This window comes from Lactuca saligna, chromosome 1 (assembly GCF_052625555.1).
Source record: "Lactuca saligna cultivar CGN05327 chromosome 1, ASM5262555v1, whole genome shotgun sequence".
In the NCBI taxonomy this organism is placed as follows: domain Eukaryota; kingdom Viridiplantae; phylum Streptophyta; class Magnoliopsida; order Asterales; family Asteraceae; genus Lactuca; species Lactuca saligna.
This window is the reverse complement of record NC_136417.1, coordinates 165,132,261-165,154,353: the sequence shown is the minus strand read 5'-3', so window position 1 is coordinate 165,154,353 and position 22,093 is coordinate 165,132,261. Positions and strand designations below refer to the sequence as shown.

At 36.1% G+C, this 22,093-nt stretch overlaps 1 protein-coding gene across 1 annotated transcript; it reads left to right on the top strand.

Annotated features, from left to right (window-relative positions):
* The first annotated feature begins 648 nt into the window (after positions 1-648).
* On the top strand, positions 649-5,959 carry LOC145045922 (transcription factor VOZ1-like). The gene is made up of 5 exons (XM_078994208.1): positions 649-817; positions 1,098-1,361; positions 1,594-1,740; positions 3,460-3,895; positions 5,321-5,959. The coding sequence occupies exons 2-5, from the start codon at positions 1,140-1,142 to the stop codon at positions 5,773-5,775; spliced, it is 1,260 nt and encodes a 419-aa protein (XP_078850334.1). The 5' UTR covers positions 649-817; positions 1,098-1,139; the 3' UTR covers positions 5,776-5,959.
* Positions 5,960-22,093: the final 16,134 nt, after the last annotated feature.

Sequence of the window (22,093 nt, the reverse complement as noted above, 5' to 3'; positions counted from 1 at the left end):
TTTTATAACTTTATTAAACTTTTGACAAAATATAATTTCAGTTCATGTCTAGATTCATACCTTTCTCTAATAATCGGTTTCATCACATTCCATTTGACCTTTAGATTAGGGATGGAGTATACAATTTCATCTTCATCACTAGATTCTTTAGTGTTTTCTCATCATCTACTTCATTGGTTCGTCATCACCGTCTTCACAAAGAACATTAAGGAATATATCTTTGCATCTTGAAACTGATTTGGTTTTTACAAAATCATCAACTTGAACGCCGATTGTGTTAGGCTCAAATACTTCATCCATCGCCAAAGGACACGAGCATAATTGATCGATCGATTTGTTAGGAATATAGGATACGAGAAAAGGGGTTTTCTTAAAAAAAAACCTAAATTAATGAGGTCAACGATACGGTCACCATTAAGATGCCATGTAGACTTTTGTAACCGGCTAAACGAGGGTCACCGGATGATAATGGCTAAATTGTCCGGTTTATTCGGTTTATTGGGCTTTTTCATTCATTTTTTTTTTTTAAAAAAAAACTTTATTGAAAATTTTGCAAAAATACAAGCACTTTAGTTATCCCTTAAGAAAATTAATTAAGAAAATAGTGTTATTTATTTATTTATTTATTTTTGCCGCGTACCCCTGAGTCCTGCCCAAGCGGAGTTAAGGCATGTTGTTTGCCTCTTCGCATAGAAAACGAATTTGCTGCGTTCCATTCCACCGAACAGCAGTACAAAAAGTGTAGCAGATTCGAAGAGAGAATCCAAACCCTAGCTAACTTTCTATCATTCATTCATCGGATCATTATCAGAAACAGGTAATTCCCGATCAAGTACCCCTTTCTTTTCTGTAATTTTTATGTAATGATCTCGTCTTCGATGCGTCTGTTAACAAATTTGCAGACATTGATCGATTTTCTGTACTTCTATGCATCTAGGGTTTCTGATTATGCTTTCCTCATTCACTTTACTTCATTTTTTTTTTGGTTTAAATCGGTCGTACGTGGTCTCTTCGTTTAGATTTTCATCCAATGGTTCACTATGATTCTGTAAGTTCTGCATGTAACGAAAGCAATCGTTGGCCTTGGATTTTGACAGGTCCCGATTGAAAGGGAAAAGATTAGGCTCTATTATTCTTTGATGGGGAAAGGAACAAAAGGCAAGTCTGGCTCTCACCAGATACTCAAAGACAGGGCCAAAAACCGTGTAGAGGACCTCCATGGCATGTTTACAGATCTTCAATCCGCAAGAAAAGAGAGTCGTGGTATTGACGTGGCAGTCCTTGAAGAACAAGTCAACCAAATGCTTAAAGAATGGAAGAATGAACTCAATGAACCTTCACCTGCTTCTTCTTTACAACAGGTATCACTTATTGTTAAAATTGATCTAGTTAGTCATTAAAAATCCCCTTTTGGTAATGCCAAATTCTCCTAGAATCTTTCAATTTTTGGTGTTTATGTTTTTTAAAATGTATGGCTTGAGTCATTTTGGATTCTATTTTTGGAATCCTATATAAGTTGTAACCATGTCATGTGTGGTCTTGCATATATACAATATACAAGAATTTGAACCCTAATTACATATTTTCATGCAGGGTGCAAGTTTTGGGCTTTCTTCCCCAGACATAAGTAAACTGTTACAACTTTGTGAGGAGGAAGATGATGCAACTAGTGGGCTAGCTGCCCCAAAACCTGACCCTGATGCCCTTGAAACTGGTGAAAATGCTGCCTTTTTTCACAATGTGAGTTTTTGTTTTTTCCTTTTTTTGTTGTGATTAAGTTTAGGTTTGTTTGTGGTTATACTGACATTTAGCTAATAATACAAAATCATATATGAACCTAGCATTATACCCTTTAGATTTGTTTGATTTGATATAGTGGAATGATGAAGTACAATAGTTTTAAAAGCATGTTAACCCCAAATAAACTCTAATAAAAAGTATATTTTCTTGTTGCTTTTAGAAACTAAATTTGTAATTTAATTAAATTCGTGAATTTTTAACAAAAATGTGTCTGTTTCATTGAACTGAACAGACAACTTTCTATTTCATTTCAACAGAATGATAGCTATACATCTTATCTCTTTAGGTAGAGATTGTTGCCTCAAAAATTTGTAGTTACTAATTCCTGTGAATTACAATTTTGCCCTGACAGTATTTATTATTGTTTGATGTTTGTTTTATGGCAACCAACTATATCAAATGTCCACTTAAGTACCGAAACTTTTTAAATTTTAATTAATTTTTTTTAATATAATTTTTTTTTTGAGTAAATTACACGAATGGTCCCTATGGTTTGGGGTATTTTGCACGTTTGGTCCCTAACTTATTTTTTTAACTTGGAAGGTCCTTACAGTTTGTTTTTCTTGCGTGCTTGGTCCCTGTTTGACCTAAAAAAACTATTTTGCCCTTGATTTTTTAATTTATTTAAATAAGGTGAGGTGGAAGGGGGGTTGGGGTGTGTTTATTTAAATAAATTAAAAAATCAAGGGCAAAATAGTCTTTTTAGGTCAAACAGGGACCAAGCACGCAACATTATAATATTTACATTATAAAATGTTTATTTTATGGAAGCTATTTCATTTGATACAATTTGATTTGAAAACCACACTTCGAGTGACTTTCTGATGAAAACCATTTTGTGAGGGACTAAACTTGAACTTTATGAAAGTTAGTTGCCATTAAACCATCATTAACCCCAAAATAACATAAAAATAATAATAGAAATCCTTTTCAGCAAAGTGGATTCAATCGTCTTTATACATGTCAATAAAGTTGCGTACACGGACGCGCTGTTGATCCCTTTTTTTGTGTAAAAGACGTAAATGCCCTCCTCATATGTCTGCAATGTGTCTTTGTGCAAAAGACATAAAAGCCCCTCCTCATCTGTCTCATACACGGACTCACTTTTGATCTCTTTTTTCTGCAAAAGACTTGAATGCCCTCCTCATTTGTCTACAATGTGTCTTTGTGCAAAAGACGTAAATGCCCTCCTCATCTGTCTGAAATATGATACACGAACTTGCTTTTGATCCCTTCTTTGTGCAAAAGACCTAAATGCACTCATCTGTCTGCAGTGTGTCTTTGTGCAAAAGACGTAAATACCCTCCTCATCTATCTGCAATGTGATACACAGACTTGCATTTGATCTCTTCTTTGTGCAAAAGACGTAAATGCCCTCCTCATTTGTCTGACTCTGCAATGTGTTTTTTTTCTTCTTCAGAAAGAACAAAAGTCAAAGTCAACGGGTCAACCAAATTGGATTATTTTTCATTTGATTTTTCTCAAGATCATAATATCATCTAGGAGCAATTTGTGAGGGACTAAATTGAAATTTAGTCAAAGTTACTTTCAATTAAAACATCATTAACCCTAAAATAAAATAAAACTGTAATTACTTGATCCCTTTGTGCAAAAGACGTAAATGCCCTCATGATCTTTGCAATATTTCTTTTCTTTCAGAAAGAACAAGAGTCAAAGTCAACGGGTCAAAGCAAAGGGTCTCCTTCAGGGAATGAAATTGAAAGGGAATTGGATTATTTTTCATTTGATGATAATAATAATATTATTCAGGAGGGAAATGATGATCTACTTCCAATGATGAGCTTTCTACCGAATATCAGCCCTCCACCTTCTGCTTTCTTAGGGCCAAAATGTTCTCTTTGGGACTGCCCGAGGCCTGCCCAGGGGTGGTGCCCGGACTATTGCAGCAGCTTGCATGCTGCAGTTGCTCAGACGGAAGGCTGCCCGGGAATGAAACCGGTCATCCGACCGAAAGGGATTGAGTTGAAGGATAATTTGCTTTTTGCTGCCCTGACTGCCAAGTCACAGGGAAAGAATGTTGGTGTGCCCGAATGTCAGGGGGCAGCTACTGCCAAATCCCCATGGAATGCTCCTGGTTAGTTTATTATCTTTTTTATTTTTTTATTTTTTTAATTTGAGTAGATTACAGTTTTGGTCCTTGTGGTTTGGTAAGATTCGCACTATTAGTCCCAACTTTTGAAAATTTAACAGGATGCATCCCTGTGGTTTTAAAAAAAGTACATTGCAAGTCCCTGGTCCATTTAAAATGACCATTTTACCCTTTCTTATATCTTTTTATTTTTTCTATTACGCATTTCTAATTTCTTTTATATGTATAATATATTTACACTGTACGTCCCTGGTCCATTTAAAAAGACCATTTTACCCTTTCTATTATCGTTTTGTTTTTCTATTACACATTTCTAGTTTCTTTTATATATACAAAAAATTTACACTGGTCCATTTAGAAAGACCATTTTACCCTTTCTTTTATCGTTTTATTGTAAACTTTTTAAACCACATGGATGCATCTTGTTAAGTTTTCAAAAGTTGGACTAAAAGTGCGAGCAAACTATAAGGACAAAAACTGTAATTTACTGTTTATTTATTGTTCATTTTTGGAATTTTATATTGTCGAGTAAATTACTGAAATCATCCCTATGGTTTGGTCAAAATTACACGTTTGGTCCCTAACTTTTTTTTTGCACTCGGATTGTCCCTGTGGTTTGATTTTGTTGCGTTTTTCGTCCCTTGCATACATGAATTTAGGGTCCAAATGTACAATTTTGACCAAACCATTGGGACGAAAAACGCAACAAAATCAAATCACAAGGACGATCCGAGTGAAAAAAAAAAGTTAGAGACCAAACGTGCAATTTTGACTAAACCATAGCAACGATTTTAGTAATTTACTCTATATTGTCTATTGTCTATTGGAAACAATTATAAAAAACTAGACAAAGTTTCACGATTGGTCCCTGTTGTTTATAAAAAATCACATGTTCAGTCCCTAACTATTTTTGACACAAATGGTCCTGCAGTTTCAATTTCTTACGTAAATGGTCCTTGACTCATGTAAAATGACATTTATACCCTTTTTAATTTATTTGACACATGATGGTGGTGGAGGATGGACGGAGAGAAAAAAGGTGGAGTGGATATAACTGGATATATTTAATAATGATAAGGGTAAGAGTAAATTACAGAAATAGTCCCTGTGGTCTGTTCAAGATCGAAGGTTTGGTCCAACCTTTCAAAAGTTTATAAGTTGTGTCCCTTTGGTTTCAAACGATTACACTGTTGGTCCCTTTTGGCTAACCATGTCCATGACCTACCGTTAAATCAGTGTAAAATGACCAATTTACCCTTTTTTTTGGTCTATTTGTCTTTTTTGTTATTTTGAATTTTATGCTTATCTGATATGTTAGATATAATGTATGTAAATAATGATCCAAATTGTTGCCCGTATAACATACTTACACTTCTTTACTGATTAATTCCTTTTTTGACCCTTTCTCAGAGCTCTTCGACATCGCGGTTTTCGAGGGTGAAACAGTCCGCGAGTGGCTATTTTTCGATAAGCCACGGCGGGCTTTCGAGAGCGGAAACCGAAAACAACGATCACTCCCCGATTACAACGGACGCGGTTGGCACGAATCCCGAAAACAAGTAATCAATGATTCCGGATGGCTAAAAAGGTCATATTACATGGACCCACAACCCATGAAATCTCTCGAATGGCATCTTTTCGAATACCAAATCACCAAATGTGACGATTGTGCCCTTTATAGACTCGAACTCAAACTCGTTCACGGGAAAAAAGGTACGAAAGGAAAAACGGATTCCGTCTCCGATCTTCAAAAACAAATGAAATCTCTCACCGCCGAGGTTCAACCGGAGGGTAGAAATAAACAGGCGGTTAATGGCGGTGCAACCACTCCACCACCACATCACGGTGGCTACCGCCAGACGTGATCGGAAAAATTATCTCACATCACAGTATCATTATAGTATATATATGTTAGGTTTTCAGTAAGGAGATGAGAATCTGTATCGATATCGATATCGATATGATATTTGTGATTTATCTTTACTCATGTTGCGGTGTCGAATCAAGTTCATTATCATTTGATAGTCATGCTTTGGGTTTTGTGTTGAAGCTAGATTCTAATGCTAGGAGAAGTCTAACATGATGATTATAACATGTTATGAATATAGGAATACTTGGTGGTTTATCTTAAATATGAAACATAGTAAATGAGAAATAGTTGTAATCGTTTGCCTAAGTAGATGTGCTTCACTAAAGCGTACTTCAAACGTTTTTTTTTTGAATGTTTGTCGAGAAAAACTAGGAGAAAGAAAAAGATTCCGAAGTTGTTCAGGGGGACGAAGGTCAAAATAGAACATATGATAAAGAGTAAATTACTGTTTTGGTCCCTGTGGTGTAGGTAGATTTGTATTTTTGTCCGATCTTTGTAAAATGGACAAGATGCATTTATGTGGTTTCCTAATCTTGTAGTTATAGGTTCTGTTTGATTTTCTGAAGCAAAAATTCATGAAGTCTGCGGACCACCTCTGTAACCCTCTGCAGTAGAAGATGTGGACAAATGACTACAGACTGTAATAAGAAGCGTGTTTTTTTTAATATCTGCATATAGCTGCAGATATTAAAAAATTAAAATAAACTAATTTTATAAAACGAAAATAGCTTTTTAATACGTAAAATTTAATAATATATAACATTTCGGTAAAAACTAATGATATTTCAGTAAAACATAATGATATTTCAACAAAACATAAAGATATTTTAATAAAAAATTAATGATATTTCATAAAGAAATTATCATTATTGAATATAAAAAAACGAAAAAAATAAATTCAACAAGAATAAACAAAACAAAATATGAACTAAAATTTTAACAACATATAATCAAAATTTCAGCAATAAAAAAACAAGAAGAGGTTGGAAGAGGTAGTACAAGTACTGCGCCAACAGAGCACGCGCAAAGGTTTTTGACTCAGAAGGCTTCTAAAAAACAAACAACTGCGAGATGAAAAGTGTTGCGCAGTCGCGCATCAATAAGAGGTTTAAAGAGTTTTTTTTTTTTTTTTTTCAAAAAACAAACAACACCTTAATCATTGATCCATATAAATAGAGTATATTGCCCTTTCTAATTTTTTTTTTCTATTTTCTTTTACTCACTTATAAATTCTGAAAATATAAAAATAAAAAATGTCCACCTCACCCACCCACTCCCACCCTACCACAACCCATCATGTCCATCTCTCTCATTCACCCTTGGAAACATCCATGAAGTTTTAGTTGCCAACGCTACTTCATCTCCCACCATCGTCAATCAACACCACCACAAGAAAATCGAAACACGTCTATTTTAGTTCTTCTCCTCCATTCAGGCACAAGGCTAGTGATTTTCTACAAGAACACAAGAAGACAAGGCATATATGATTTCTTGCCAGTAAGTACCTCCCGTCCCATCGACTCCTTTCCTTATCTCCTTTTGAAACCAACCATCACCATCCCTTTGCCTTTGATTCGTCACCTAAATATCTTACATATCCTCCTGCTCCCATTGATAAATCACCTTCAGATCTCATATATCCTCCGACTCCCCCTTTAGTGTCTCAACCTCTCTTCCTCCAACGACCTATGGATATCTCATCTCGCCAATTTCTATTTCTAACCCTAGTAACATACCAATTATGACAAATGTCTCATCGAATCAAACTCATATTGTCCGAACTCCGAAACTATCATATCCTCGACACCGTATCAACCATCTTCTCCATCGTTGCCATCCTATTCTTCATCATCGTTTTCCTTCATCTCGGTGGCTCTGTTGCTTCCTACAAAAACCAAACCCTCACCTGCTCCACCACCGTTGATCTCAAAACATCAACCAATGCTATGATTCTATGTTGATTGGGAAGAAGAAGGAAGGAAGAAATGGGACAAAAAAATGTAGTCTAGATCAACACTCTTGAACGTGGTGAAAGAAGAACGAAAAAGGAAGAAGGGGAGAGAGATGGTGAGTTTAGGTGGAGGGTTAGGACTTAGGAGATGTGGGACCAAAATATATTTTATATTTTTAAAAAGAGTAAAAGAAAATAGGAAAAGAAATTAAAAAGGGCAATATAGTCTATATATATGGATGAAGGAACAAAATTGCAAGATTGAAAAACCATAGGGATGCGTCTTGTCTATTTTTCAAAGGTTGTACCAAAAGTACAAATCTACCTAAACCATAAGGACCAAAACTGTTATTTACTCTATAATAAATAAACGCTTATCAAGTTATATATGGGCCAAAATGAAAGGTAATGCCAAACCGTGGGTTATGAATTTGCAATCATAGATGACAGGCGGCGGAAGGTCATAATAGCAAAATTGTGGAGGACCTGTTTTGCCACGTTGGCATTGTTCTTCCAAACATGAATAAGATTAAAGAAGTGAACAAAAGCCTCCTTTAACGAAAATTATTATTCTATAATTATCTATCTTTAAATGGATATTTTATCAATTCATCAATAAGTTGATGTAGAGTAGTAGACTTCCCCAATAACAATCCCCTACCTTTTTTTTTTTTTTTTTTTTTTTTTTCTTTTCATTTGAGCATGCACCTTGAGGAAAGAACAACCTACGACTTAGGAATCCCTTCCAAATACCAAAAAAATTAATACTATTTCATACACAAGTTGAGAGAGTCGAGTTTACCCCGCAGAAAGCAATAACATGTAAAGACATGAAACGGAACTACATACCCTGATAACAGGTTAGAGACATATGAATCCATATGGAATCTTGGAAGTTAGGTCAATGATTTTTTGTGTATGTACTTTACCTTGGAAATCGAGATTTTAAAAAATCATAAATATAAAATGCAGCAAAAATAGACAACTATACAAAAAAGGGAAAATGATTCTTGAGGGTAATTAACTTTTATATTTGTATTCATTTGGTTAATTTCCTTTTTTGTATTCAATATACCATCGAACTTGTTGTTTGTGTTCACCATAACCCTTTTGACCGACTTTTGACCTGTGATAGCCAGTCAAAGGGTTATGGTGAATACAAATAACAAGTTCGATGGTATATTGAGTACAAACAAAATGAAAGGGACCAAATGAGAACAAATGCAACAGTTGGTTACTCTCCTGATTCATTTTCCATTTATTCATTTACAACAAATCTCATGTCATCTCCTACTGATATTAATGATTTTATGAGATTTATTTTTGCTTCTCTTCAAAACATAACACACAAAAGAACATTATTCATACATGTACAACTTTGTAATGCACTGGAATATTTATTAGGGGAATCTTGACTAAGCAGACGCATTTCATGACTACATTTACATTTCCAATCAAATGATTTATCGTATCATGGATTCTAGACAAGTCTACAAACGAGTGAAATCACAAGTGCTTTGATTTTTGAGTTTACTTAGCTTTAAGATCAAATTCATGGGATAAGATACAACATCAATATGTACAATATCATGTTGCTTTTGTAGATACATCACCATAATATACCTTGAGGTAAACGTTTATGGTAATAAATATACCTCTCATACACAATCATATCTTTTTGCAGAGAGGTGTTGACAGCTAACCATAGTAAGCATAACATAGACCATGTTTTAACAAGGTTACCCCTTTGAAACGCTCTTCATATACATTATAGTCAAAGAAGGTTGCAGTCTCTGATAATTTTGCAACTTTAATTTCATTTAACATTTCGGGGAAAATGACTCAGGAGGGTAACCAACTGTTGAGTTCGTTCTCATTTGGCCCATTTCCTTTTTTTGTACTCAATATACCATCAAACTTGTTGTTTGTGTTCACCATAACCCTTTGACCGGCTATCACAGGTCAAAAGCCGGTCAAAAGGGTTATGGTAAACGCAAACAACAAGTTCGATGGTATATTGAATACAAAAAAGGTACCAAATAAGTACAAACGCAAAAGTTAATTACACTCAAGAGTCATTTTCCCTACAAAAAACGATTTAAAAAAAATCCAAGAATTCAAGTGAGGGAAATAGATTAAGGGAAAATGACATAAAAGCCCTTAAGTTTTCACAAAAATATCGATTTTACCCTTGGACGTGTTTTATGTCTAATAAAGCCCGAAGTTTTGTTTAATTTGTTCCCTTTTACCCTTGTAGTTAGTTTCTAGGTAACCTACTGGTTACCTAATGGCAGTAAAACCCTTGAATTTTCAAAAATATTTGGATTTACCATTAAGTTTTTCAAAAATGTTCAGATTTGCCCTTACCTTGATTGTTGTTGTTATTATTATTATTGTTGTTGTTGTTGTTATTATTATTGTTGTTATTATTATTATTATTATTATTATTATTATTATTATTATTATTATTATTACATTTTTAATGGTATAAAAATATTTTATGCATACATTTTTAAATGTATAAAAATATTTTATATACATTTTTAAATGTATAAAAATATTTTTACTAATATAGATATATTGTTAAAAATATATGTACTTGTATTTAGTATTTATATACATTTCAAAACCCTAAATCTTCATTTATTATTGTTGAATCGAATAGAAAAAGCTTGATAAAGTAAAAAATATCGTCAATGACTGATTTTGCAAAAACCATATAAATATGTATACATACATTTCTACAGGTTTACATGGGCTATAAAATGTATATATAAATATTAAATACAAGTATATATATTTTTAAAAATATATTTATATTAGTAAAAATATTTGTATACATTTAAAAATGTGTGTATAAAATATTTTTATACATTTAAAAATGTAATAATAATAATAATAATAATAATAATAATAATAATAATAATAATAAAAATGTATTAAAAACTTATGAAATATTTTAATACATTTAAAAATGTATGTATAAAATATTTTTATACAATTAAAAATGTAATAATAATAATAATAATAATAATAACAATCAAGGTAAGGGTAAATCTGAACATTTTTTAAAAACTTAAGGGTAATCCAAATTTTTTTGAAAATTCAAGGGCTTTATTGGTATTAGGTAACCGTTAGGTTACCTGAAAACCGACTACAAGGGTAAAAATAAACAAATTAAACAAAACTTCGGGTTTTACTAGACATAAAACACGTCCAAGAGTAAAACTGACATTTTTGTGAAAACTTAAGAGCTTTTATTTTATTTTCCCTTAAAAATATCTACAATACTCACCAATAATTATTATAGGGTGTAGCATCATCACAAACATCCAACAATTAAACTCAGGTTGTTAACTTCGGGATCTTATACATGATAGTTTTCTGTTTTGCAAGATCGTGATCGTAAGGTTGAATCGGATCATAACAACGTACCAAAAATACTTTAAAACATAAAAAAAATACATATCCATCAATCAACCATCTAGTTAATAGTAAATTATTTAAAACATAAAAAATACATTTTTAATATATTATTTAACGATAACCAATTCAAAAAGAATATTTTACGTAGTTAGTCCAAAGAAATATATTTGATTTTTTTTAAAAATATATTAACAATCCTATAATCTTACGATCGATTCTACGATATGATTCTACGATACTACCATGATCTTACCAAAAAACGATCCAAGTAAGATCGAGATCGATTAGGTGAGATTGTAGGATCGTATGATCCTACAATCAGGATCGTGATTTTAACAACCTTGACTAAACCCATGGTATACCTACTATTAAACACCACTTCACATCTTTTTATTTTAAATTTATTTTAATTCAAAAATATAGTAAAAACATAAAAAAATTTTAACTAGTTTTTTATTCAATAAAAAAAAAATTACATTAACTTAAAAACTATATTAGTTAAAAAAATAAGAACAAAAAAACAAACAAACATAAAAATTCAAAACATAAAATGACACTAATCGTTGTTCATGTTTCGTTGGTAAATATGTTTCGCGATTTCTTCTCAAAGATAAAAACATGTTTCATTGTTATAAATGTCAACAACTCGTGCTAAAAATTCAGTTGTTCCCGATACAAACTCTTCATATGGGATAACTACGTCGTTTAGATCATACTTGCAAATCGCTCTACCTTCATTTTCAATAATCATATTATGCATTATAATACATGCACTTATCATTCGTTTAAATCTATCTATATCCCAGAGTCGTGTAACGTATTTCACTACATGCTATGTGTAACGCCTGTGTTTCTAGGCTAGGCATTAATATTGACATAATGGTCTAGGTTAAACTTTGTAACTCATTTTGAAGAAATGAAAAGGAATTATGTGAATATTATGTGAATTGTGTGTTTTATGCTTAATTATTAGGGCTTAATTAATTAAGAATAAAAATAAGCGTCAAAATTAAAGTGTGAGATAAGTCCGATATCTTTACATAAAGTTGTAGTGGTCGAAACAAGGATTTCGGGGATATAAAGACTACCAAAATCCGAGTTATAACAAAGAAGTTATGACCTGTCGAAGTTTCGCGACAAAACCGACACGGTGCTGAATGTCGTAAAAAGTGAGTTTTTGATAAACTACTTTTTAGCCTTAGTAATCTAAACGAAAGTTATAGTATTCGTTAAACCGAGAAGTTCAATAAAAAGAACGCCCAAATCTGACTTCGTATAAAGAAGTTATGATTTTTCGAAGTTTCAGCTTAGCAGTAGACAACTAAAAACTCGAATTTTAGATCGAACAATTTTTAGCCGACACAACCTAAATGAGAGTTGAAGATCTCGTTATTAGGAGCACAACGGTAAAAAGTCTGACGAAAACGGATGTCGGATGAAGAAGTTATGAATTTTTAACGGATTTCCTGTCCCGGTCTGTTAAAATAAATAATATAAAAATTAAAGTCAAAATTAACCAACGAAGTCTAAACGGAAGTTGTAGAGCGTAATTTTAGCTATGCGTGTATATAAAGAACGTCAAAAACTGATCTCGTATGCGAAAGTTATGGATTTTAGAAGTTTTTGCACAAAAATCGAGAAATTTCGCATAGTCATGTTATTGCCACGTGTCCTCGCCTCGCATGTGCCACGTGTCCGAAATTCTGGTGAGTCATGCGAGCCACGTGTCCGAGCCGGAGACCAAGCTGATGACTCCTCGCATGAACAGTACCTGCGTGTCGCTTCCGGATTCAACCGAACAGCCGTCCAATGCATGTCCGACGCGCTTCGCTTCTGAATCCGCCTCGTGTTGCAACCCCTCGCATCCGGAGCACGGTCCAATCAGGAGCCTCCAACGAGCCCTTCGCATGCGCAGCCATGTGAGAGCCCACGTGCGAGCAAGTGCTGCGATCCCTTCGGATCTGCGACGCGTGTCTTCTTTCTGACCGTTCGATCAGAAGCCTCACCCCTATAAATAGGAGGGTGCAAGACCTCCCGGGTATACTTTGAAAATTTGTCACTTTTAGCCCTTAAGCCCATATTTCTTTCATTCTAACTTCCCTCGAAGCCCCGATATCGATTATAAGCCTCGGAATACTCCACGAAGTGCCCGAGAAGCCTGGAAAATTTATCTTTTCGGTTTCGAAGCCCGACCCTCGCAGAGCTCGGTTCTCAATAAAACTCCCGGTTTTATTAGAAAAGATCGTTTTAGGCAACGAAGTGCTGCCCGGTTTTCATTAAATCAAGTGAGTGTGTAGTTACTTTCACCTTACACATAGATATGAAGTATTTTACATAAAATATGTGTTGTGTGAATATATATTGTTTGTTTATTTGAGATGGGTGCTGAAGGAATGATTTATACATGTTTTTAAATAATTTAAACTATATATGCATTTTTATCTACAAAAAAATGTTGGGTAAAACATGGGTAGATGAAATAGTGGGTATGATGAAAGATGAGTTGGATAAAGGAGATGATCAATAATATTGATCATGAGTTGAGGGTGAGTGGTGAAATTTGAGAGAATCACTTACCCAAATTGTTGGCACCCGTCATTCAGCAGAGTATGGATGACAACCATGGACTATTCTAGACAGTCTATGGAACACTAGCAGGTCCGCAACCTGTAGGTGTAATGAACTATGTGTTCATTTGCTGTACTCTAAAAACCTATTAACATGTATTGCAGGAGAGAATACCTGAAAATAATACTGTCGATAAATGAGAGCTATGGACTTATCACATGTTGAATAAACCTTGGCAGCTATGGAATTAGTACCAGTTGTATAAACCCCAATCACGAGATGACTTTGTGTCTATTCCTTAGGATGAATCCTTAGGAAGGAGTGATAGTTGATTCTTAGGGTAAACCCTTAAGAAATAAATAAAATAATGGGGTTTGGGGTAATTTGGTTGATTAATTGATGTTTAAACATAATAAATTTATGTATTGTGGGTTGAAAACCCTATATCCTCACTAGGCTTCCAAGCCTGACCCACTCAGCTGTTTATATTATAGGTAGAGGACCCCGAGCATAGTCAGATGATGATGATGAGTGAATTTTGGATTATAGGCTAGTAGTTACAAATAACTGTTGTAAGGCTTATAATGTCTTGTTTATGATTTTGATCTATCAGAACATGACATCCCGAGGTTTTGATATAAAAAGGAAATGATATATTTCTTAAAGAAAGGTTTTGACAAACTTTTATCATATTTTGTTTTGGGGACCAATTCCTCAACATCTTTTATAAAGATTTCTCTGATTTGATTTTAAAAAGCATAAATTAAATCGGTCTTTTTTTGCCGAGAAATTAGGGGATGTCACAGTTGGTATCAGGGCATTAGTTTAAGCGAACTAAGAAATATACGATTTCTAGACATAAACTTAGAATGATAAGTGATGATTGTGTGATGAGTGTCTACCATAATTTATACACGAGCACTAGTTTATTTTAGGAAGGATGCCTAAAATGCTTCTATGTGCTAAATATTTTGTGTTATAGCTATAATGATGCTATTATTTGTTCGGATCTATGGTCTGTTGCCGACCAGATCTGGAAACCTTATGTGTGTAGGATTCTAAACGTATGACTACGATATTGGAACTAAATTATAAACGTTTCGAAGACTTAACATCTAACGAAAATGAAGATCTAAATTCACCTACGATTGGTGTATAGATTGAAATGGCGAGTACTCAAAGTGGGTTCGGAAGTGATAATCCACAGCCTGAGCCAATCACGATGACTGGAGTGCAGGAAATGGTACGTACGATGTTAGGTGAACAGATGGAAGAAACAAAACATTTACTTCAACAAAGTAAGGATGAACTTATTGTGCCAGTACGTTAGGCATCTGTTCTTGAGGCAACTATTGGGGTTGCTAAGTCTATTGAGGAAATGATCAATGACACAACCACCAACAAAGTTGAAGTTGGCAAGAAGAGGAAATTTGAGGGGTCTTCAAGGCCCAATAAGAGCAACATATCCTCAAAGTTTGGCAAAAAAGAGATAAAGGAAAATGGTGCGGGAAGTGCAAAAATAAACACTCTGGGAATTGTGACGGGAAGGTGAAGTGCTTTAAGTGTGGAGAAATAGGGCATTACTCCAATAAGTGTACGATTCCCAAGAAAGTGTGCTACGGATGTAAAGAAGAAGGCCATATTTCTAAGAATTGTCCAAAGAACAATGAAGTAACAAGGATAAGTGCACCATCATCGCCAAAGGAATTTCAGGATATCCTTGACGAAGCGATTAATAACACTAGGAAGTAGAAGTCAAGACTTGATACCCGAAGATCAAGTTACGAAGTAGTAATGTGAATAGTAACAAGTAGTTTAGCCTATGAGAGGCATAGTATAGGGTAAACTTGAACCTTTGTGTAATCGTTTCAAGGAAATAAAATAAACCCTGGTTTTCTTGTCTGATGAATAGAATGGCTGGTGTAATTTTTGAAGTTTTCCCAATCATCTGGAATTTCCATCACCAACCAAGTTGAAGTAGAGTTGATCATTGAAGATACGCGTGAAAGAAGTCCTAGTAGAGTCTAGGAAAATTTTATGATTAATTGGACACATTTGTATGTGTTAAATTGTTTTGTGATTTTAGGACTTGGGGACTGCAGCACAGTACTTGGGACGAGTATGAGTAGGTGTGAATAGTAGTAGAGATCTACACTACTGGAAGCACAAGACTCGCACTTGGATCAGGGAAAGTCACAAGGTTACCAAGAAGCTATTATTTGATTCCTTCTTGTTCTAGTCTGTCGTTAGCATGGTTTCGGTAATGACTAAGAAGATGATTGTTATTCCGACCTTAGAGGTCATATCAAATTGAGTCCGACTACGATGAGTTTATTATGTGGTTCGGAAAACCAAGTTCGATGTAACATTTGACTTAAGCCAGAAGATTGAAATGAAAGATGATCAAAGCGATCAATAGAAGTATCACACTCATTGCTAAAGAAGTTGGTAGTTAGAAATGATGCAGGGCTCCAAACCATAGATCCACTCTGTTACAACCCAATCCTCATATAAAGTTGCAAACTTTATGTGAGACCAAGGACATATAGGCTCAAAACACACTATGACTAGGTTTAAGGACTAAGGGGCTTCACCAACAACTCAATAACTGAAACTTTATGACATTATGGACCATCACAAGCTTAGATATGAAGTAGCAACCTCCGATCTAAGCCTCTAACTTGAAATATATCTTAATCATACCAAAAATGCCACAAATTTCAAATGATAAAAGATCTAGTTGCAAAAGAACCCAAGCAACATATTATTACCTCCAATGTAAGCTCCAACTGAAGTAGACCCCGAAATTACACCACTCCTTTGCAGCAAGCCCTTTAATTCCTCAAGTTCTTTCGCACCAATTTCCTCTTCCAAGCTCCAATCTCCTCAATAATGAAGCCTCACACGAGATTAGGGTTTTCTGGAACTCTCTGGGGGAATAAGAGGCTGGGAGAAGGACATAAAGTCCTTTAAATAGGGTGCAAACCCTAAGATTAGGGTTTTTCTCATTCGAGCACCAACTCGTTGAGCCCAGCTTCCAACTCGGCGAGTTGGTCACTTGATTCGTGATCCAAACCCGCTCCGACTCGGCGAGTAAGCGTACCTACTCGTCGAGTCCCTTCCTTTATTTACACTTAGCACCCTTTACTTCTTGTTTCGAACTTAGGATGTTACAATTCTCCCCCACTTAAATTCGGCTTCGTCCTCGAAGCCTGGGGCAACACAACTTCCGGATGATACTCCCACAATGCATCCACTGGTCTCAACCAACCCTGATTCCTTCAAACACAGCTATCGAATCCTTAAAATTCATCCTTTCCCTTGCAGGGTCCTGATAATCACTACAAACCGACCACCGGCTTCCCCTTCCTGATAACAACACTCATCGACCAAATGCCACCAGAAGACATTACCTTACTTCCAACTTACGTGTTCATTCGCCACCTGCAAAAACTGGATACCATTCTAAACCATCGGGTCTTGACCCAATATTAGCCCACTATGTTTCGCCCAACAGGCGCCACCTTAATCAATTTTCACCGATGGAAACTTATCTCGTTCCCTCCCTGGATCAAATCCCTTACCGCACTGACATGATGAAAGAATTCAAAACTTCCGAGCAATCCCCTGAACACCCAACTATAATGTTCATACATATCGTACCTGCCCCAAATAGCCTCGGGCTGAAAAAATAAAACCAGGCACGCCTACGATGGTCCAGCCATCCCTAGGATGGAACACCACTACGTCTATAGCTCATGACCACAACCATATTCGGAACCAAGGATCTTGTCCTTACGTCACCTTCGAACCCTTTGGTTCGACACAACGGAGTGCAACCCACAAACACCTCCCTATCACGACCTCTAGGTCCTTGACCTCTGACTGTAATATCCTCATACAGTCCTCAGCACCGGTCCAGACTACTCCCGAGTCTGTTAACCTACTATCTCACCTTTCTCCATCCCAATCTCCAATCTGGCACTACTATCATCTTCCTCTTCCAAGGAGACTAAAAACATGCCTGTGCATCATCCAACATTGCTACAACCTCAACGGGCATCCAACCCGTAAGTGCTTCCATATATTTGGTATAGTCCCAGTGCTTACTACCAGCAACTGATGTAACGCCCGTGTTTCTGGGCTAAAAGCATTAATAAAGTTGTAATAATCTAGGTTAACCTTTGTAACTCATTTTGAAGTAATAAAGAGGAATTATGTGAATTATATGCTTAATTGCTTAATTATTATGATTTAATTAATTAATAATGAAAATAAGCCTTTAAAATAAATATTAGAAAAAGCCGATATCTTTTTAAGAAAGTCATAGTGGCCGAAACAAGGATTCCAGAGATATAAAGAACGCCGAAATCCGAGTTATAGCGAAGAAGTTATGACCTGTCAAAGTTTCGCAACGAAACCAGCACGACACTGGGAAGCGTAAAAAGTGAATATTTCGATAAAGTGCTTTTTAGCCTTAACAATCTAAACGAAAGTCATAGTATTCGTTAAATGGAGAATTTTGATAAAAAGAACGTCCAAATCTGACTTCGTATGAGGAAGTTATAATTTTTCTAAGTTTTAGCTTAGTAGTAGACAACTAAATACTCGAATTTAAGATCGAGAGATATTTAGCCGACACAACCTAAACGAGAATCGAAGGTCTCATCAATAGTAGTACAATGGTAAAAAGACCGACGAAAACGAACGTCGGATGAAGAAGTTATGAATTTTTAACGGATTTTCCTGTCCTGGTATGTTAAAAATAATAATATTAAAATTAAATTCAAAGTTAGCCGACAAAGTCTAAACGAAAGTTGTAGAGTTTGATTTTAGCTACGCGTGCACATAAAGAACGTCAAAAACGGAGCTCGTATGCGAAAGTTATGGATTTTAGAAGTTCGGGGCTCAAAATTCGAAAAATTTCGCATGAACAGTAACCGGATACGTCACCTCGCCGAAGCTGGTGCGTCACCGAGGATGTGACCGAATCCGGATCCGATGCATGTCGCTATTCCCTCGGACCGAAGTCTCGGCCAATTAGAAGCCGCCGCGTGTCCGAGTCTCGCAGGGCCACGTCCGAGCTTCGCATAGCCGCCTCCGTGTCTCGCCTCGCTGCTACCACGCGCCTCGTTCCCTCGCAGCCACGTCCTTCTTCCGTGTCCGAACCTCGCAGTCACTACGTGGAAGCTTCTTAGCCACGAAGATCTCGGCCTCGCACCCTATATAAAGGGGGACTGGGAGCCTTCCTGACTACTTTTAGAAATTTGACATTTTTCACCCCTAAACTTATATTTTGACTATTTTGACTTCCCCCGAAGCCCTCGTATCATTTTTAAAGCCCATAATACGTCCCGAAGTGCCCAAAAACCCGAAATTTTTTATCTTTTTGGTTTTGAAGCTCCAACTCTCACAGAGCCCGATTTCTCAATAAAACTCCCAGTTTTATAAAAAACGATCATTTTAAGGAACGAATTGCTACCCGATTATCATCAAATCAAGTGAGTATATAGTCACTTTCATCTTACAAATGAATATGAAGTATTTTCTATAAAATATGTGTTATGTGTAATTATATTGATTGTTTATTTGAGATGATTGTTGAATACAATGTTTTATACAAGTTATAAACTGTATATATGTATTTTATCTACAAATATGTTGGGTAAAACAAGGGTAGACAAAATAGTTGATGTGTGTTAAAATGATGAGAGGCATCGATGTTGTTGTTGTTTTAGTCATCTAGCGGAGTATGGATGACGACCACGGACTCTTCTAGACAGTCTAGTGGAACGCTGGCAGGCTCGCAACCTGTAGGTGTTGTGAACGATGTGTTCACCGGTGTACTCCATCCCCATCATGGTTGCCTTTAGGACATTTATTGTTGAGGAGCCCCCTTAGCAGTAGTGTCCATCCCGATGATAAAATCCTTAGACTAGGTCCCTTGTATAGGTGTTTAGGGACGTAAAGTGAGGATAACGGGAATGGGTAATCAGGGTTATTGTTGGTTGATGAAATTAATAAATTTATTGTTGGTCGATGAAATTAATAAATTTATTATTATTTGTGGGTTGAAAACCCTATATGCTCACCAGGCTCCCAAGCCTGACCCACTCAGCTTACTATTTTACAGGTAGTGGACTCAGAGCATAATTATGATGATGATGAGGGACTTTTGGATTATAGGCCATTAGTTGTAAATAAGTGTTGTAAGGCTTATAATGTACTGTTTATACTTATGTACTGTATCGAACATGACATCCCGAGTCTTTTAATGAAATACATTTCTAAGGAAATGCTTTTGATAAGTCTTTATCTTATTATTGTCTTGTGACAAATTCCGCAATTCTTTTATTAAAAGGTTACTATGATTTTGAAATAAAGTATAAACAAAACCAGTCTTTTCTGACCGTGAAATTGGGGATGTCACAGTTGGTATCAGAGCATTAGTTTAAGCGGACTAGGAATTTGTAGGATTTCTAGACTTAAAATTAGAATTCTAAGCGATGATTGTGTGGTGTGAGCACTAGTATATTTTAGGAAAGATGCCTAAAATGCTTTTATGTGCTAAATGTTATATGTTTTCTATACATGATATTATTGTTCGGATCTATGGTCTGTTGCTGACCGGATCTGGAAAACCTTATGTGTGTAGGATTCTAAGCGTATGATTACGATATTAGAACTAGCATGTAAACGTTTCAGAGTCTATAGTGAATAAAGATCTAAATTCACCATATTTGGTGTATAGATCAAGATGGCAAGGACCCGTAGCAGAAACGTAAACGCAAATGGGGATAGGAACCAACCCCTAGTGGTTCAGCAAATACCTGTTGTTGAAGAAGTTGCACCTGAGCTAGTCACCATGGCTGGAGTTCAAGCCATAATTCAGGCTATGCTAGCTGAACAAAGGGAAGAAATGAGATGGATTCTCAACGAGAATAGGGAAGAATCTACCATACATGTTGAAACGATGGAGCCAGTTCCCGAGCAATCTGAGGAAGGGAACTACAGCCACCAAGTGAGTCAAATAGGGACTCAAGGTGGGCAGATGGCCTAGAAGGGAGAAAAAACAAGGATGGACGGATGTACAAGAATTTCTTGGGTGCGAAACCACCAAGTCTCTCAGGAAGCCCAAAGCCTGTTGAGATCATGGACTGGATCTTTGAGATGGAAATGGTGTTTGAAAGCTGCGACTGCAGCGAGAAGCAGAAGACTGTCTTCGTTGTGAGACAATTGAAAACTGGAGTCTTGAGCTAGTGGAAGCTATTGGCAGATACAACGCCGCAAGGAGAAGCTCTGAAAATGTCGTGGGATGAGTTCTTGGAACAACTGAAGGCGCAGTACTGTTCATAGATAGATCTGATTGATCTGAACAATGAGTTCCAAAATTTGAAAGTGCAAGTGCCACTGTGCTAAACTCCAGTCTACATTATCCATGTAGGGCAACTGCTATTCTCGAACTCTCATATACTCCGAATCCAATCACATACTAACTGCACCCACGCACGGCCTGCAACCAACTCCACCGTCATGATCAATACTTGGGGCCAGACCATATCGATTACCATTTCATGGCGATGTATTCACTTATTCTCCTCATACTGATCCACTAACACATACAGAGTCTTCAGCATGATTGGACCGCCTTTCCAGACCTTCAGCATATCTGGACCACTCAAAACTGTCGTACGCCACCCTAAACCCTCCTTTTCGGAAATCTCTCCCATGCAATCTGTTCTAGCCCTCTTGAGGTTCCGAACTCCAGTTCCGTTCCAGGAATCCTTTCCATGTCCCAACCCAGGCCTCACACCGACCAACTACCTTCCCTGAAACCATGGTCTGTTCCCTGCCCTCCTTGTCTATCCCTTGCTCCAATCATGCCACACTCTCGGCTAACAACACTAATAAATCCAAACAACTAACCAACCCTGGATGCTTGCTGTTTCATGGAGAATTTTCCAATTCTCCCCACTACTAACTTCTGCTGACAACCAGCATAACATGATAAAGTTTCCCACTCAACTCCAGGAACCAAATCCCTCTGGAGTGAGCAACCTCCATAGGTCACTTTCCTGACACTGTACATATCTAACTCCAAGGAAATTCGAATGTCAACTGAACACTTCTCGCAACGTCGTTGCTATTCCAAGCAACGAGATCATATACTTTACCTTTCGACGAAGAATCCTTCTGAACGCTAACCAACTACAACTCTTAACTACTAAGATCCCCAAACATACTATGAATTATGCTTAAAAGGTGAACATATTTACAATACCCCATAATCATCAGGATAACAAGACATCAAAATGGAAACATACCCGCAGTTGCATCCGTATCTGCCCTGACCTCCTCTGTTGTAAGC

Excerpts from the sequence above, each read along its gene's own strand:
- LOC145045922 (XM_078994208.1), top strand. The coding sequence starts at position 1,140 with ATGGGGAAAGGAACAAAAGGCAAGTCTGGCTCTCACCAGATACTCAAA. Across the intron at positions 1,362-1,593 it reads CTGCTTCTTCTTTACAACAG|GGTGCAAGTTTTGGGCTTTC; the intron begins GTATCACTTATT and ends ATTTTCATGCAG. Across the intron at positions 3,896-5,320 it reads ATCCCCATGGAATGCTCCTG|AGCTCTTCGACATCGCGGTT; the intron begins GTTAGTTTATTA and ends ACCCTTTCTCAG.